Below are 20,210 nucleotides of genomic sequence, written 5' to 3'. Positions count from 1 at the left end.
CTTACTTTATGTAGATATGAAGTGTTTTTTTAAAGTTTATTTATATAAGTAATCTCTACACCCCATTTGGTGTTAAAACTCACATCCCCAAGACCAAGAGTTGTATGCTTTTCCCACTGAGCCAACCAGGTCTCTTTGTGTAGATCTGAGCTTCTGACCTATATCATTTTCCTTCTCTCTAAAGAATTCCTCCTTACTTTATGTAGATATGAAGTGTTTTTTTAAAGTTTATTTATATAAGTAATCTCTACACCCCATTTGGTGTTAAAACTCACATCCCCAAGACCAAGAGTTGTATGCTTTTCCCACTGAGCCAACCAGGTCTCTTTGTGTAGATCTGAGCTTCTGACCTATATCATTTTCCTTCTCTCTAAAGAACTTCCCTTAGTATTTCTTGCAAAGCAAGTCTCCAGGCAACAAATTGCCTCAAAAAAATTTTTTTTTTCTTTTTCACTTTTGAAGATAATTTCACAAAAGGTACAGAATTCTAGGCTGGCAGGCTTTTTCTCTTGATACTTTGAATATTTAACTCTATCTTTGTTACTTACATGGTTTCTGAGGGAAATTTGATATAATTCTCATCTTTGCTCCTCTGCAGGTAAGTTGTATTTTTCCTTTGATTTCTTTCCAAAATTTTTCTTTACGTTTGATTTTCTTTCTTCCTTTTTTTTTTTTTTTAAGATTTTATTTATTTATTTGATACACAGAGAGAGAAATCACAAGTAGGCAGGGAGGCAGGCAGAGAGAGAGGGGGAAACATGCTCTCTGCTGAGCAGAGAGCCTGATGCGGGACTCAATCCCAGGACCCGGAGATCATGACCCGAGCTGAAGGCAGAGGCTTAACCCACTGAGCCACCCAGGTGCCCTACATTTAATTTTCTGACATTTAAATATGACATTAAATATGACATTTAAATATGACATTTAAATATGTGCCTCCATGTAGTTTTGTGGGGTTTTTTTAAACAGTTTTCCTGCTTAGTATTATCTTGAGTTTTCTGGATCCATGGTTTGGTGTCTGACATTAGTTAATCAATTAATGACTAATTCTTAGTCATTATTGCTTCAAATATTATTGCTGTTCCTTTTTCCCTTTCTTCTCATTCTGGCTTCCCATGACATGCTATACCTTTTAGAGTTGTCCCACAGTTATTGGATTCTGTTGTGTTATTTTTCACCTTTTCTCCTGTTTGCTTTTCAGTTTGGGAAGTTTCCATTGAAACTTATACTATCTTTACATTCAGAGATTCTTTACTCAGACTTGTCCAGTCCACTAATGAGCCCACCAAAGGCATTCTTCCTTTCTTTTCCAGTGTTTCTGATCTCAAGAATTTTTTTTTTAATTTTTCTCTTTGACTTTCCATCTCTTTGTTTATACTATCAGAGAAAAATTGCCAGTATTTAATGTGACAACCTGGGATGACTTTTGGAGCTAAAACTCATAAAAGTCTAGAGTCCCCCATGAATGGAGATTTTAATTCTCAGAGTTGTCCACACTGAGCCTCTAGCAATTCATCAATTACAGTTCAGGTTTTCTTTACTGGTTCCCATAGAGGTAACAGCCCTGGTAAGTTGTGATTCTCTGTCTGTCTTCCTAATTTGGGGGACAGTAGTATACCCTGTGACCTCATTTCTCTACATCTTAAAATAATTACTGATATTTCAGTTTGTTCAGGTTTTTACTTACTGTTAAACAAGTGGCAACTTGCGGCAACTTCTGAGCTCCTTAAATGCTGGACTGAAAAACAGAAGAACTCACATAGATTTTCTCTTGTATTTTCTTCTATGAGCTTTCATCTATAAGTTTTATGTTTTTCATTTAGATCCTTTCATTCATTGAGTTAATTTATGTATCAGATTTGACATAGGGATCAAGATAGATTTTATTTTCCTTTTTGCATAAGGCTATCCAGTTATTCCAGCACCATTTATAGAGCAGATTATCTTTTCTTCCTTGAATTGCTTTTGCATTTTTATCAAAATGTGTGGGCCTATTGTTGGACTCTATTCCATTGTTCTCTCTGTCTTTTCTTTTTCTAATATGATGCTGAATTAATTACTGTAGCTTTGTAGTAAATGTGGAAATTAAATCATGACCTCCTACTTTGTTTTTTTTGGTTTGATTCTTCTATTTCCTTTACTTTTCCATATAAATTTTGGGATGACTCTGTCAATTTCTATAAAAAGAAAAACCACATTAGGATTTTGTTGGAGGGGTGGTGTATCTGGGTGGTACAGTTGGTTAAGTGTCTGACTCTTGGTTTTCACTCAGGTCGTGATCTCAGGGTAGTGAGATTGAGTCCTCATCATGTTCTGTGCCCAGTGCACAGTCTGCTTAGGACTTTCTCTCCCTTGGCACCGCCACTGCTTGCTCTCTCTTTTCTCTCAAATAAATAAATAAATAAATAAATAAATAAATCTTTTTTAAAAATTTTGAGTTTGGAATTGCATTGAATCTATCGACCAATGTAGGGATAATTATAGAACAATTTGGGGAAGCGTCTTTAAAATACTGCATTTTTCAGGGATGTCTGTGTGGCTCAGTCGGTTCAGCGTTTGCCTTCAGCTCAGGTCGTGATCCCAAGGTCCTGGGATTGAGTTCTGCATCTGGCTCCTTGCTCAGTAAGGAGCCACTTCCTGCCACTCCCGGCTTGTGCTCACTCTCTCTGACAAATAAATAAATAAAATCTTTTAAATAAATAAATACTGAGTTTTTCAATTCATGAACATGGAATATCTCTTTACTTAATTAGTTATCTTTGATTTCCTTCATCGGTGTTTTGTAGTTCTTACATACAGATCTTGCACATTATTTTTTGTAATTATTATTATTATTTTTTTTAGTAATCTGCACCCAGGTGGGGCTCAAATTCACAGCTCAGGTCTTGCACATTTTTAAAGATTTATACCCAGGTATTTCATATTTTCAGGTGCTATTATAAATTATATTATTTTTATTTATTTATTTTTAAAAATATTTTATTTATTTGAGAGAGAGAGAGCATGAGCAGGGAGAGGGGCAGAGGGGGAAGAAACTCACTAATGAACAGAGAGCCCAACAGTGGGGCTTGACTGGGAACACTGGGATCATGACCTGAGCCAAAGAAAGACACTTAACTGACTGAGCCTCCCAGATGCCCCAACTTGTATTATGTTTTAATTGCAGTTTTTAATACTTTTCTAATATATAGAGATATGACTGGTTTTTGTATATTGACTTGCATCCTATATCCTTGCTATACTCACTTAGTTCTAGTAGCTCTTTTGTACATGACTTGGAATTTTATACATAATCATATTGTCTGAAAATATATAGTTCATTTTTTCCTTTTTGATCAGATGTTTGTTAATTTCTTTTCCTTTATTTTACTGGCTAGAACCTCCACCAAGATTTTGAATAAGAGTAATGAGAGCTAATCTTCTTGCCTTGTTCTGATCTTGGGGATGAGGGTGGGGGTAAGCATTCAGTCCTTTATGATTAAATATGTCATGATTTTTGTAAATACCCTTTATAAAACTGAAGAAGTTCACTCTATTCCTGGCTTTCTGAGAGACTTTTTTTTATCATGAATAATTATTGATTTTTGTCAGGTTTTACTCCTGAATATAATGGCTTGGTTATTTGCTTTTTTCCTCCTTATTTGATATTGATATGGTGAATTATACTGGTTAATTTTTGAATGTTGAATTAGCCTTGCAGTCCCTAGATAAACCCTATTTGGTTATAATCTATTATTTTATGGATTGTTTGATTTACTTGTATTTTTTGAGGATTTTTGTATCTGTGTTTATGAGAGATACTGGTCTTTAGTTTTCTTTTAATATATCTTTAGCTTTGGTATCTTAATAATGCTGGCTATAGTAAATGAGTTGGGAAGTGTTCCTTGTTTTTCCATATTTTTGAAAAATTTGTTTAGAATTGGTATTATCTCTTTCATAAATGTTTTGTAGAACTCATCATGAAGTCATCTCAGTCTGTAGTTTTTTTTTGTTGTTGTGGGATTTTTAACTACATAGTCAATTTTCAAAGTAGATACAGGAGGATGCAAGCTATCTATTCCTTTTTAGATAAACTTTCACAGTTTATATATTTCAAAGAGTTTGACCATTTCATCTAAGTTATCAAACTTAGGGCATAGAGTTGTTCATTGTATTTACTTACTATTAGTTAAATTTCTATAGAGTTTATAGTGATATCCCCCTTTCATTCCTGATATTTGTAACTTGTTTCTCCTCTTTTTTTCTTGGTCAGTCTAGCTTATCAATTTTTATCAACAACAATTATAAGTACTCAGTATCTGTCATATACCTTTTAAAGAGTTTTATTATATTCTGTTTGAACATCCAAGACTCTGTAAGATACATTCCATTGTTATATGTTTTATAAAACATATTAGGAAACTTGCCTACAGTATTCACAACCAGAATGACAGATCCAGAATTTAAGATCCAAGTCTGTGTGACTCCAAAGCCTTTGCCTTTTTATTTTATTTTTTTAAGACTTCATTTGTTTGTTCATTTATTTTAGAGAGTGCACATGCACAAGTTGGGAGAGGACCAGAGGGAAAGGGAGAGAGAAAGAATCTCAACCAGACACTGCACTGAGCCCACCATAGGGCTCAATCTCATAAACCCAAGGTCATGACCTGGGCTGAAACCAAGAGTCAGATGCTTAACTGATGGAACCAGCCAGGCGCCCCCAGAGTTCTTGCTTTTAACCACTCTGGTATAAAGGATGAATCAATACCAAAAAAGACATATTAAAGGAGTCATCTTTCTTTGATGTGACTAGGAGCAAACTTCTCGTTTTCATCATTGGACTCTAATATCTCCTGTTTTCTGTCTTTTGGACCTTCTCTATAAACAGCCCATTATATAGAACCTCTTGTCAGAAGATCTCTGGAGATCTATTTGCCCCTTCTGTTCAGTGAGGGTACCTAGCAAGGAAAGAGAAAATTTGGAGACTTCTGGTTGCTATAAAATACTTAATAACACATCTTATATTTTTAGAACATAGGATCTTCTGAGGCCTTCCAGTTCCTGCATATCAGAAACAGTTTTCCTAATGCCATCCATTTTTTCTTAATGAAGTATAGTTGACATACAATATTATATTCATTTCAGGTATACAACATAGTGATTCGACAATTAGATACATTATGAAATGCTTACTGTGCTCAGTCGTTACCATCTGTCACCATACAAAGTTATTACAATATTATTGACTATATTCTCTATGCTGTACTTTATTTACATCCCTATGACTCACTTATAAGTTTGTACCTCTTAATTTCTTTCACTTATTTTGTCCATCCTCCCATTCCTTCTCCCCTTGGGAACCACTAGGTCTGTCTGATGCCATTCACTCTTGACAGATTAGAAATAAAAGCATTGACTCTTTTCCATTTAAAATGTAGGTACTTTTCCCTCATAGGTATAAGAAATGCTTTGGGAAGTAAAAGCTGACATAGCTTGCTTGTTTCCTTAGGTCTGACAGTAACTGCTGTGAAAGACTCAGGAGAATGGAATTTGGAGGCTGGTGCATTAGTTCTCGCAGATGCAGGCCTTTGCTGTATCGATGAGTTTAACAGCCTCAAAGAGCATGACAGAACCAGTATCCACGAGGCAATGGAGCAACAAACCATAAGTGTTGCTAAGGCTGGGTAAGAGTTTCTTTTCTTTAAAATCTATGGAAATAATGAGATTAGTTAATAATATGATCATGGAAAAATGTGAACCTTATTGAACTGCAAGGTATGTTTGGTCTTATCAGGGATTATCAGTACGTTCATCAAGACACAAGTTAGCATCCCCATGGAGGTGTATGAGGAAGTAAAAATGAGTTGCTGGGATGAAGAACGGCAAAACTAAAGTATAAATGTAGGTTGACTTAATTTATGGAGGGGACTTATGAAGAGCTTTCAATGTAGGATCCAACTTATTCTCTCATTCAATAATGTATATCTACAGTGGGCATATTACTATGTTAGGAATTTTTTATTTAAAGTGAAAATACTTGATTACCCATACCTCGTACCTTACCCTCTGCTAGGTGTGAATTAGTATGAACCTTTTTTGCTATCTGTAAATATGTCGTAAGATTATTTTAGAAAATGAAATTAAAAAGCAAAGATATACAAAACATAAATCTAAGTTGTTCTTCCATTTCCATGGTGTGGAAAGCTGTAAGAGCATGTCACTCCCATCCTAACAAGAAAAATCTAAATAGCCTGCAAAAATCATAACTTCCCTTGAACATATCAGAGAGCTGATTTAGAAGGAAATCAAGGGAACTTAATTCTAAAGTGTGACAGCCCATCTGAGGAGGGATGAGGCACACAAACTGTTTACCTTTGACAGGGATGAGAGGAAGAGGTGGCTACTGTAGAAGCAAATAAGAAAGAACTAAAATTTTTAAAATTCCTTGATGTCTAAGCATGGGCTAGCATGTTAGTTTTGAATAACTGAGAGCTCCAAATCCAAGGGGAGTTCTCAGTTGCAAGCCATTCTCCACAGGTCTGCAACCCATGGCATCTTGGCAGAAGAATAGAGGCAAAAATACCCAAAACCTTTCTACTTCGGGAAGAGGTTAGAGCATCATCCTTCCCTCCCACAGGAGCTAGGCAAAATGGTTCTTCCAGGAGAAGGGTAGAAGTAAAAGCCTTTTTCTCGTGAGGGAAGGGCTGGAAACACTCTTCAGGTTCAGCTTCCTAAACCAAGGCAAAACAGAGGTGTGTACCATGGGGACAAGAACAGAACAACTCCTCCTGTCCCAGGACCACCACAGATAGATGGCAGGGTTCTGCTGCCACCAGGTGGAAGGGACAGAAAGGTTTACAGTTTTGTAGCCCATCCTATCCAAAAGCAGGCTCACAGACACTGCCTCAGAACAGGAGACCAAAAACCAACTTGGCCCCCAAATAAGCCTAACACCTAGTAACAAGCAGTCTGTCAGTAGGGAAGGCACAGGGGTATGGTTGTGGTGAGGTGTGCTGTGACTGTTGAAAGCTGAAGGTAGAGTAGAAACACTGAGAATGGTCTTCCAGCACTGTGCTACAACCCCCATCTAGATGCACAAAGTAACAACAGCTCAACAGTGAAAGAATTCAAAGTCTGTGATACATTGAGGATACACATAACAACAAGGCCAATACCCAGAACAACTCTCATGGCCTTACAGACACTAATGGCCTTACACTATACACGAAGTGTTATAATATTATTTGAAGGTAAACTGTAAGAAGTTAAAGATGTAAACTCTAGAACAACCACTAAAAGATAAAAGAGGAGTAAATAACAAAGCAGTGGTAGAGGTAAAATGGAATCATAAAAAAATAATACAAAAGAATACAAGAAGAGAAGAAAAAGTGAACAAAGAATAGATGGGACAAATAAAATGCAGTTAGCTAGATGGTAGATAGAAATTCAGCCATATCAATAATTATATTAATAATCATGTAAACAATTAAAAGGCAGCGATTGTCAGATTGGATAGAAAAGCAAGACTCAACTAAATGCTGCCTTCAAGAAACTGACTTTAAATTCAACTGCATAGGTAAGTTAAAAGATGGCAAAAAAATATTCCATGGAAACACCAAAACCTGACCAAGACATTACAAGAAAGTGAAACTACAGAATTATATTCACTGAACATAAGACATGAAAATTCTTTTTTCTTTTTTTAAAGTAGGCTCCACACTCAGTGTGAGGCTTGAACTCACAGCCCTGAGATCTAGAGTACATGATGTATCAACTGAGCCAGCCAGGTGTCCCATGACATGAGAATTCTTAATAATACTTAAGTAAATTAAATCCAGCAGTATATTAAAAACATCCTATGTTACAACCAAGGCAGGATCATCCAGAAATGCAAAGTTGATGTAATATTTGAAAATCAATCAATGTAAATTCATAATATCAGTGGAAGAAAAAAGAAAACATCTCAGTAGATGTAAAAAGCATATCAAACAAAATTAAATACCCAATAATGAGAAACATTCTCAGCAAATAAGAAAAGTCCACCTGTCTATTTAAATGTCATCTATGGAAAACTGATGACGACATATTTACAGATAGCAAAAAAGGTTCATACTAATTCACTTTCTGATGAAGTGAAATGTTTTCCACTTAAGATTGGGAGCATGTCAAGGATGTCTAGTCTTACCACTTCTGGCCAGTATTGTACTGGAAATTCTAGTCATTTTAATAATGCAAAAAAAAAAAGAAATAAAAGACATTCAGTTTGGAAAGGAAGAAGCTGAAACTGTCTATATGACATGATTGTCTCCATAGAAGATCTCAAAAGAATCAATGAAATAGGTATTAGAACTAATAAATGAGTTTTAAAAGTCACAGGATGCAAGATGGGTATATAAAAATTTATTATATTTCTAAATGCTACCAATGAATAATTAGAAACTGAAGTAGGGATAAATCTAGCAAAACACATTCTAGATTTTTCCAATAAAGACTACAGAACATTGGTGTAAGAAATTAAAGAAGACCTACGTAAGTGGTGATACATACTCTTTCATTCATCAGAAGACAATGTTGTTAAGATACCTGTTTTCCTCAAAGGGATCTATAGAATCTATACAATTTCAGTTAAAATCCCAGCAAGTTTGCAGAAATCGGCAATTTTAAATTTTATATGGAAAAGCACAGGAACTAGAATAGCCAAAACAATTTTGAAAAAGAACAGATCAGTAAAATTTAATTTATTTCAGGATTTACTATAAAGCTACAATAATCAAGATAGCATAGCATTGGTATAAAGATAGACATACATCAGTGGAAGAGAATATGGGTCCAGAAATAGAATCATAGATATAAAGTTAGTTGATTTTTAAGAACAATGCCAAGATAATTAAAAAAAAAGGATAATCATTTTTTTAAAAAATGGTGCTAGAACACTTGAATGTTTATTTACAAAAAAATGACTTACATATAAATGCTTATAGCATTCATCATCACCCACGATGGAAAATAACCCAGAAATCCATCAGCTGGTGGATGGATAAATATTTTGATAAATTCATATAGTAGAATACTACTAGAAAGATAGAACTATTGATACATGCAACAACATGATTGAATCTTAAAAGTGCTATGTGAAGTGAAAGATGCCAGGCACAATAACTACTTAGTTTATGATTCCATTTATATGAAATTCTAGAAAAGGCAAAATTGTAAGAAGAGAAATCAGATCAGTGGTTGCCAAGGATTGGGCATTAGGATAAGAGATTGACTGTAGAGGGGCACCTAAAAAAGTTGGATTTTACTCTACATAAATTATACCACAATAATCCTTAGTTTAATGTAAACCCATGTTTTTAATTATTTCCTCCATATATTTTATTTTTAGATTCAATAGACTTGAAATCATTCTGTGGAATTGCTATTGAAATTTCCAAACACTTACTTTTTTTTATTTATCTCTTCCCGGATTGGTAACAGTGTATGGATGGGTACAAGTTCATGGCCTAAGTTTGACTGCTGGTGGTGGACTTGGATAGTAAGCTACCACAGAAGGATAGATGAAGGGAATGGAAAGGAACAACAGTCTAGGAAGAGATAATATATTTATCATCAGTAAAACCCTTTTTTTAACTTGTAGTGACATCTTCTAAAGGAAATAATTTTAATAATTTTCAGATTGGAATTTTTTGTTCATTGGGAAAGGAGACAGTTTACAACTAGAAAACATGTGCTACTCATATTTACAGTCAGTTTCAAATTATTTCTCCTTTAAACCATTTGTCAAATATGTAATATGTACCAAAGGACATTTGCATGAGAAGCACTTTGAATGATATGATATTACGAACTTTTCTTAAGGGCTTACTTTTTGACCATTGTACCACGGTAGATATTGGTATTATGGTTATTATTATGGTAAACATTTGTATGGTTATCTTTTCAAGATAAAATTCTTCCAATGTTTCTCTTTTGTCTTGGCTACTATCCAAACTTTAATACCTCTTTGAACTGCATGGATCAGACTTGATATTTTAGCCTCTCAGCTTCGTTACATATATGCAAGAACTTTTATTTTTTGAAACTTTTTGGCATATCTATTTCATTTAAGGATTACTATAATTTACCACATTCCAGGAATTATAGGATCTTTGTTCTCTTCTAGTTATTATCCCTACAGTAGTTCTTATTCATCCAGGTGTTGGGTGTCCGTGGCATTCTGATTTGTTCCACACCCTACATAACTACTTCTGGATTCATAAAGACATTTTTACTATTTAATTTTTTTTTAAAGATTTTATTTATTTATTTGTGAGACAGAGAGGAGCAAGAGTGAGCACAAGCAGACAGAGTGGTAGGCAGAGGCAGAGGCAGAGGGAGAAGCAGGCTCCCGCTGAGCAAGGAGCCCGATGCAGGACTCGATCCCAGGACGCTGGGATCATGACCTGAGCCCAAGGCAGCCACTTAACCAGCTGAGCCACCCAGGCGTCCCTTACTATTTAATTTTTATCATGCATTTTAAACATTTTTTTAAAAGATTTTATTTATTTATTTGTAAGAGAGAGAGAGAGTGAGAGCGAGCACAGGCAGACAGAGTGGAAGGCAGAGTCAGAGGGAGAAGCAGGCTCCCTGCGGAGCAAGGAGCCCAATGTGGGACTCGATCCCAGGACGCTGGGATCATGACCTGAGCTGAAGGCAGCTGCTTAACCAACTGAGCCACCCACGCGTCCCTTATCATGCATTTTAAAACACAGTTTGTAAATGTTGCATAACTGTATTATTATGTAATGGTTTGCTTTTTAAATTTCTCCATCTTGAAAGGGTTTCAACTTGAGCAATTTCGTGAAGATATTTTTTAATTACCTTGTTGTACAAACACAGCTTAGGTTCCTGAAGTCTCTGAACTTACCAGACAGCCAGTTCCCAGAGGTAACAGGGCCACCACACGTGGATGAGCATTTAGCATGTGCTGCTTTTGCTTCTGAACATAATGTTTCTAATGCATGTTGGCCTGAACATGTATTTCAACCAGATTTCACATTTTTTATACTATTCAAGAATTTAAAATTGTGTTTAAAAACAGATGAGGCATATGGCTTGGATTTGAATCTCTTCCACCTTGAGTTGTTAGGCTCCATATTTTCCAGGCAGAGGCTATGACCGGAAACAACACCTAGGAAGGGCAGATGTTAGTGTCCAAAAGACCAAACACCTTTCCTCTGGAATTATTTCCCTCCTTGTGAATTCTTGGTAAAAGTCCTTAAAACTGCCACTATCACTACTCAGAACAACAAATATTCAACAATAACAAAAGCAGTGAATGTCCCTTCATTTAAATAAAGCAAAAGTACCTGGATGGCTCAGTCCCTTAAGCATCAGACTCTTTGTTTCTGATCAGGTCGTGTTCTCAGGGTTGTGAGATGGAGCCCAAGCGCAGAGTGGGCTTGAAGTTTTTCCCCTCTTCCTCTCCCTCCTCCTCTGTTCCTCCCCTGCTGGTGCTCTCTCTCTCTCTCTCAAATAAATAAATACTATCTTTCATTTATTATTTATCTTATTTATTTATTTATTATTTATCTTATTTATCTCAAAATGTTTTTAAAAATTAAATTATATTTAAAAATAAGCAAAACTAAATTGTTAATATTCTTTTTGAAAAATTGATTGTTTATGAGGGAAAAAGCATAAGCTTTGAGGTCAGAGAAACCCACAGTCAATTCTAGTCTATTACTACTTTCTGGTCTTATGCAACATAATTGCCACCTCTGGGCCTCAATATAGTCATCTGTGAAAGGAAAATAACAAAACCCTTCTTCCAAAGGAAGTCTCAACTTACCAGTTTCGTAGATGTCAATATCATGGCTCCATGCCTACCATATGGTAAAATTCACAAACATTTTTAAGCACATTAAGTACATTTAAATTGTTGTGCAAGTATTTGTGTACTTTAAAAAAAAATCTTTGTTTTCTAACCAGTTCTGTTAGGTTAGGGTAAGTTAGGATTTACAACTCTCCAAAATTATTTTATTTCATATGTATATGAAAGTTCACAAAACTCCTTGTGTTTCTGAACTCAATCAAGTCTGCCAAATAATTTCAGAATTATTATACCAACACTGTTGCCAGTAATAACAACCACAAAAAAACTAATATTCAAGCCTTCTTTGCAGTTTTTCTTATTCTTAGAATATACTCCAATAAAGTCATATTTGGTCAGAATGCATATTCAAAGGTTATTTGAATTAATTATTTTCTTTGTGTGGTCATCTTATTGACTCGATAGTTAGGAAATAGGGTTTTAAATTTATGCTTGTGTTCACTTTTACAGTTTGCTTTTTTTAGTCTTTTTAAAATTTTATTTTATTTTCTGAACTGTAAAACATGTTTCAAAAGTCAATACTATATAAAAAGACATACCAAAGATACAACACTCTTATCCCTACCTCTTCCATCCTATTTTTTCCTGTCTTTTACGGTTATGTTTTTTATTGGTTTCTGATTTATCCTTCCTTGTTTGCTTTTTTGCAAAAATAAGCAAAAACACATGGTGGGGGGTTGCATGAGCATGTGTTTGAATCTCTTATGCAAAAGATAGTGTATATATAGATAGATATAGATATATACATATCCTCTTTGGTACTGCTTCAATAATTATTATATGTAGTATTCTCATCTTTTCATATTTTTTTAGAAATTCTGCAATTTGAATTTGTATGTCCCCTTTCTACCAAGAATTTGCTTTAAAGAGTTCTTTAGTTTCAGGTAGAAGAAACTTTTAAAATTTACTTGTGTTTTGATGTTATTAATTTCTAGTTGTTGTCTGTATTATTTGTACCTTAAAGAACTTCATAAGGTTTTTTGTTTTGTTTTTGTTTTTTTGTTTTGTTTTGTTTTGTTTTGTTTTGTTTTGGTGGCCTAATACAAAGACAGTTCCATGGCTGGTCCATGTGTGCTTGAGAAGTTCTGTTCTCTGTGATCACCATGTAATATACACACGTAAACTGTGCCTTATAAATGATGTTGTTTAGGTCCCCTGTATCTTTACTTAACTTTTGTATGTTTGACATGTCTTAGACTGAGAATGGTGTATTCATCTGTTGTTATTCTGTGTCTGCTGGGTTCTCTTTGTATCTCTCATAGCTTTTTCTTTCTGAATGTGTTGCTGTGGCTTTGGCATTTATACTTCTTTGTCGTTGGCTTTTGGTCGGAAAGTTGCCTTGTGCGGTATTAAGATCACAACTTCTGATATCATATTAGTGCATTTGCCTAATATATCTTTGTTCATTCCTTCATGATTAACCATTAGATTTCAGTTTGTTCTTTTTTAAATTGTTCAAATTTATTTTTATTTTTGGGGTCTTTTTATTATAACGTGGGGACAGGACCTATGGGCAGAAAAGCTGCCTCAGTCTGTTCTCTTATATAGAGCATACAGTTGGTCTTACTTTATTTTGCTTTATGAATGACCTGAAGATCTTTTTCTTCTAATGTATGAATTAAGCACATTTACATTTATTGGCATTACCAATATGGTTAGAGTTAACTGTTTCATTTTTTAAAAATTTACTACATTTCCTTTTCTATGTATTTGGGATTTTGGAAGGTTTGTATTTTTGTTATACATTAGGAGTTGGCCAACTTTTTCTATAAAGGCCCAGATAGTAAATATTTAAGGCTTTGTGGACCATTCCATCTCTTACACAACCTCTGTTAATTTGGACAATATGACTACATTAATGTCTACAATGTGGACAGAGCAAAAGAAGTCATAGACAATATGTTACATATTGGATTTGGCTGTGTCCCATTGAAACTTTATTTATAAAAACAGGTGAAGTGGATTTGACCTGCCACCTGAAGCTTGCCAACAGCTATTCTAGGACTTACCTTAAAAAAAAAAAAAAAAAAAAAAACCTTTTATAATGCCAGCAGCCCCTTTATCCTCAGTTGGGAGTTTTAAATAATACCTTTGAGTCTGTTACCTGTGTGATAATCAATGAGTTGTACTTTCCCCCTCCTCCCTTCTCTTTACTATTAAAAAAAGGATTGTATTATTTATACTTTGACAGGACAGATAACACATACTCTTCTACTTGTATCCCTTCTTGTGTTTTGATCTTTGATCTAAAATTAACTGTCTTCGGTGCTCACCATCAATCCAGAGCATCACTGACATCTCTTACTTAAATGAAGTTTATCCTTGGAAAGGGCTCCTGAATACTACACTGAGTTTGTACAGGTTTCAAACTATTTTTCATAGCTTCGATACTTGAAAACAGCTTGGCTGGATATGAAGACCTATAGGGACTTACACTTTCTTTTCTATAGTCTTGCTATATGCATTGCTGTTGGCAAATATGATGCCGTTATGATATCCTTTGCTTTGTAGGTGATTTGATTTTCTTGCCTGAAGGCCCAGAAGGGTTTCTTTTCTTTTTTTAAATATAATATTTTTACTAGGCTATGTGTCAGTTGATTATTCATGGTCGGTTTGTCTAGATGTTAGTGGGCCCTTTGAAATATAAAATTCTTTCTGAATTTTTTCTTGAATTACAGTTTTATATATATAAGCTCTGTCCCATGTTTTTGTTTTTCAGAAATCTAATCACATATAGTTTGGGTCTTCTTTGCCTAGATTCTGTAGCAACCAACTTGTATCTTAGACAAGTTTTTAGCTCTTTTGCATTTTGTTTTTATTCTCTTGGTGTTTTTATGCCTCCTCATAGCACTCTTTATTATATTTCCAGTCTTGAGTCTTTGGTGTCTCAGATTTGAATGTTCATTTCTGATTTTTTTTTTTTTTTTAGATTTATTTATTTGACAGAGAGAGAGAAAGAGAAAGAAACAGTGAGACAGGGAACACAAGCTGGGGGAGTAGGAGAAAAAGAAACAGGCCTCCTCCCGAGCAGAGTCCGACACTGGGCTCCATCCCAGGACCCTGTGATCACGACCCCAGCCGAAGGCAGACGCCTAGTGACTGAGCCACCCTGGCGTCCCTGAAATTATTTTGTCTTCTCTCTCTCTTACTTTTCTTCCCTGAGTCATCTCTGGATATACATCTTCTTTTTTGTACTTTTCTGTTTTGAGTTCTTGAATTTCTTATTTGGAGTGTTTTTTCACATATGCAAATGTTTGTTTAAGGACATTAAATTGAGCAGATTATGTACAGATTTCTTCTGCTTTGTGGGTTTTATGGCAGGTTATTGGAAAGGGGTTTTATCCCCTGAGGTATTTTGATTCTTAAAGTAGTTTTATATAGATGTTGCATGTTATTTCCTTTACTTTTAAAATGTCTTATCTTTTCCTAAATCAATAATAGTTATTCTATAATGGTGATGGTGAGAAGTTTGGAGGATGTACTAGTTTTTAGTTCAGAGTAATCTCCGTGAGCCCCTATTACTTAACAGATAGTGTTTTTTTCTGAAGGTTAAGGGAGTGGTTGATGTGTCTTCTGATTCTGTTTCTTATTTGTTTAGTAGGATCTTTAACATCCACTGCTTACCTCCCCTTCCCCTGATCACCACGACTCCAAGGGACTATTGACCTTTGCTGGTCACTGCCATCTATTCCAGGAGCTTTCCCAAGAAAGCCACCACTGCTCTCAAGAACTTTCAGGTCCCCCTTTCTATTCCCCAGTAGTCACTGCTTTGATCCTCAAGGTTTCAAACCTTTTCTCAATATTTCCCTGTTCTCTGTGGAACTCTATCCTTCTAAGGGTGATGTTAGCTATATTCCACCATTATGAGGAACCCACTGGTCTCTTCTCCTTTTCACTTAGTCTCGACTGATCTTTCTGTGGCCTTGTGGGCTCTAAATTAGTTCTGCCAGATTTTAATGTCTGTTTGTTGATTTCCCTGTACATTGAACACTGCAGTATTCTCTCTCACTCTTATTTTTTAGTTTTGTTTTATGGGTTTATTTGCTCCCTTGATTATCTGTAAGGTCTCTGAAGGATATGTGGAGAAATTTAGACATAAGTAGCTGCCATCATCCTCTGGAAATCTGGAAATCAACTTTTTTTTTTTTTTTTTTTTTTGACAGAGAGAGATCACAAGTAGGCAGAGAGAGAGAGAGAGGAGGAAGCAGGCTCCCTGCTGAGCAGAGAGCCCGATGCGGGACTCGATCCCAGGACGCTGGAATCATGACCTGAGCCGAAGGCAGCGGCTCAACCCACTGAGCCACCCAGGCGCCCTCAACATTTTATTTTTTAAGCTATTCTTTCTCATTCAACTCATACCAACTTCTGCTGTGTATTTTAAAATATTACCCATGTTTTCTTTGAACCATTTCTAGAAAGAGTAATTGGAGAAATACTTTTCTATAATTGTTTTAAAGGGTTCAAATATGCAGAGATGGAATTAAACTTTTCTATATCCTTCGGAATCAATAGCCAGAAAATCCAGGGAAGTGTTTTAGAATTAGTACAAGGAAGACCTCTTAGTGGTTAGAGCTGCCTAGAAGTCAAAAAGGCGGCGTGTAAGGTTATGTGGTCCTTCAAGTATAGACTAGAAAAGATTTGTGTAAGGAATTCAGGCATCTAATGAGTAAATAGATAACACTTAAGATACCACCCATGGGATGCTGTAAACCCCAGCCATGACAAAGGCTGATTGATTGCAGAACATATACATATATAAAATATGGTTTCAAGTTACATCATGAAATATTGAATGTGATCTATGCTAGACATGGAACAAGTTCAGGAAACTGCGTTAAGGGCTCCACCTCTTTTTTTAGTGACTACAAGAACACATTGGGTATGAAAGAATTATAATAATTAAGAGGAAGAATCTGAGCTAGTCTGGCTGGGTTGAGGTTTCAGCTCTACTACCTGCTAGCTAATTACTGACAGTTTACTGGACTACTCTATCTTGCCTTTTTCTTTGATAAGATGATGAGAATTACTCCATTTCAGAGGGCAACTGTGAAAATTAAATGAGTTAATCCGTGTAAAGGGCTTCTGATATAATCTGACCTATAATAAATGCAGTTAAATTATTGTTATAGGTCTGTAATTCTATTTAGAAACCCTTGAGGCCAAATACATGTTGGAATTCAGATTTTTTTGTTTTCATTTTAGGAAAGTAACGGTGCATATGTCTATATTATGAAACCTACTAGCCACACCGGAGATAGCATCCTGTAATCAGACATTTTCATTCTATTGAGGTGAAGCTTATGAAACTTCACACTAAATGGAATAAAGACACATCAATTTAGGTCAGCTTTTCCTGACAAATTAACTATGAACAACTTGCTCTTCCAGAACTTTTTGGATTTTGAAATTGTGATAAGTGACTATGGGCCATTGTCACCATCATCATTAGGCTCCTCCATCTGTCCAGGAACTTTGATCTGTCAGCCAAAACATGATGAAATATCGAGTGCTACAGGGTGAATGATGGCTGGGAAGGCCCTTTAAAGTTATAATGAGAAGAGCTCTTGTTACCCAAAGTGCACCTTAGGCCTACGGTACCTTGGGTGGCAAAAGCTGCACCTTTTGATGGCTGGAATGTATTTTGGAAAATGGGAGTTTGTTGAAAGTAGATATAAAATAGCAGCTGTATTGTGTCATTGCCACCTGAGTATTGAAGGGTACTCACCTTCAAACCTGCTCTCCCATTATTGTGACTTGGATACTTTCTCTGACTGCTCTTTCGTGGGCATCTTTGGGTCTTTCAACCTCATTTGGCTCTCTCTAGTGGTTAGGACCCGCTAACTGGAATTCTCCTGTAGAATGCTCATGCTGATGCTTAAAGCTGTATGATTCATTTTACTTCTTCTTTAGTTGATGTCTAAACTCCTTGTTTTGAAGGGGGAAAAACCACCTTCAGGTATGGGTAACTGACTACAGGAAAAATAGAAGTCCAGTCCATTGACTCCTGTGGGCATATGGAGCAACGGAAGGCAGACTTTGCATCACCTAAGGCTTCAGGAGGTTTCTTTTCTTTTCTTTTTTTTTTTAAAGATTTTATTTATTTATTTGTCAGAGAGAGAGAGAGCAAGAGCGAGCACAGGCAGAGTGGCAGGCAGAGTCAGAGGGAGAAGCAGGCTCCCTGCGGAGCAAGGAGCCCGATGTGGGACTCGATCCCAGGATGCTGGGATCATGACCAGAGCCGAAGGCAGCTGCTTAACCAACTGAGCCACCCAGGCGTCCCTTCAGGAGGTTTCTTAATGAAAACTAGGGAGGAAAAGAGAAAAAAAGAGAAAATTATAAGAAAAGAAAAAATTATAAGTAAAAAGGGAAGAAAAACCACCACCCCCAACAACAAAAATCGGAAAGGTCTGGGCTGGATGACCTGCTGCATGTGATTCCAGTGGTACCACTGAGAATAAGCAGCAGTGATTCCTACCATATGCTCATATTTTGGGGTGGGTTTTCAGTTTGTTAAATCCACATACTGCTCGAGAATCCCATGCGGCACTTATTTAGTGCTCTTGTCACTGTTTTTTGCTGTCTAGCTTTGGTGAGGGACACCAGGACCCAGGCCTCAGCTATGAGGGGATGGTTGCTAGCAGGCTGACAACATCAGGCACGTGTTGACAGTGAGGACAAGGACCGCCTCACCTTGGTTCGCACCGATGTCATCCCCCTTCAGTCTTTGATGAATGAGGTCCCATGGCAGCATCTAAGGGGTGTTACTGTGTTTCTAAGACTTGATTAGTGTCCTGTGCGCAAATTCACTGGATGTCAGTATTGATGGCTTGCAGAATGATCTGCTCAGAAGTCTCCCTCTTTGTGAGTGCAGACTCGCTGGGGTCACTGTCCATGTTCTCATCTGGGAGCAAGTAATTAGTCATGATTCTCCTTTCAAACATGTAGACTGGGGTGAAGGACCCCTTCTAAGTAGTTTGCTAAAGATGACAATGTACTACTCAAAGAGGAACAGGTGCCTTGACTTGGTCTGAGACTGCATGCTTGTATCCAGCTCTATCATGTAGAACATGTCCTGCTGCAACAGTATCTTGAAAAGGCAGCCTATGGAATGGGAGAAAATTTTTGCCAACCATATATTAGATAAAGGGTTAATATCTGAGATACATGCAGAACTCATACAGCAAACAATCAGATTAAAAAATGAGCAGAGAACTAAATAGACATTTTTCCAAAGAAGACATAGGGATGGCCAACAGTACATGAAAAGGTACTCAACATCACTAACCATTGGGGAAATGCAAATCAAAACCACAATGAGATATATCATCTCATACCTGTTAGAATGGCTATCACCAAGAAGACAAGAGATAACAAGTACTGGAAAAGATGTGGAGAAAAGGAAACCCTTGTACGCTGTTGGTAGTAATGTATTATTGGTGTAGCCACTATGGAAAATAGTATGGAGGTTCCTTAAAAAATTAGAACTACTACATGATCCAGCAGTCCCATTTCTGGGTGGACACAAGAAGAAATGAAAATGGGATATTGAGGAGATATCCTGCACTGGCTTGTTTACTGCAGCGTGCTTCACAATAGCCAAGACATGGAAACAACCCAAGTGCCTACCAACAGATGAATGGATAAAAAAGATGTGGTATGTGTATATACAGTAGAATAGATTCAGCCATGAGAAAAAAAGGAAATCTGCCATTTGACAAGGATGGACCTTGAGGACATTATAAATAAGTCAGATGGAAAGGCAAATACTGTATGATATCACTTATCTATAGCATTATAAAAAATCAAACTCATAAAAATAGAGAGTAAAGTAGTAGTTGTCAGGGCCTGGAGGTTGGGGAAGAAAGAAAGATGTTTTTTAAGGGTACAAACTTACAACTGGTAGACCAGTCCTGGAGATCTAATGCATAGTATAGTGAATATAAACAACAGTATTATATTATAATCATCAAACTTGCTAAGAGACTAGATCTTTTTTTTTTTTTTTTTAAGATTTATTTATTTTGCTGGTGGGGAGAGCCGAGGGAGAGAGAGAACCTTAGACAGACACCACACTGAGCACAGAGCCCAACATGGGGCTTGATCCCACAACCCCGAGATCATGAGGCAAAACCAGGAGTCAGAGGTTTAACAGAGAGAGCCAAACAGGCACTCTGAGACTAGGTCTTAATCACTCTCACTATTAAAAAAGAAATGGTAATTAAGTAACATGATGGAAGTGCTAACTTTCACTACAATGGTAACCTATTACAATATGTAAGTGTAGCATATCAATGTGTCATATACCTTGAGTTTATATAATGTTACATGTCAAATGGAACTCAATAAAATTGAAAAAGAA

The 20,210-nt window shown here is 36.2% G+C and overlaps 1 protein-coding gene across 4 annotated transcripts in view; it reads left to right on the top strand.

The window, feature by feature from the left end:
* The window catches only part of MCM9 (minichromosome maintenance 9 homologous recombination repair factor), a 93,877-nt gene that overhangs the window by 51,154 nt on the left and 22,513 nt on the right, over positions 1 to 20,210 (top strand). For 3 of the 4 annotated variants that reach the window (XM_059400621.1, XM_059400620.1, XM_059400622.1), the window contains one exon: positions 5,489 to 5,663. In XM_059400621.1, coding sequence (XP_059256604.1) covers positions 5,489 to 5,663 — 175 coding nt within the window. Of the gene's footprint in view, positions 1 to 5,488; positions 5,664 to 16,014; positions 16,976 to 20,210 lie in introns of those variants that run through there. The other variant, XM_059400623.1, reaches the window with a different exon arrangement.

Source organism: Mustela nigripes, chromosome 5 (assembly GCF_022355385.1).
Source record: "Mustela nigripes isolate SB6536 chromosome 5, MUSNIG.SB6536, whole genome shotgun sequence".
Classification (NCBI taxonomy): Eukaryota; Metazoa; Chordata; class Mammalia; order Carnivora; family Mustelidae; genus Mustela; species Mustela nigripes.
Note: the sequence above shows the minus strand (reverse complement) of the source record. Positions and strands in the feature narration are given on the sequence as shown.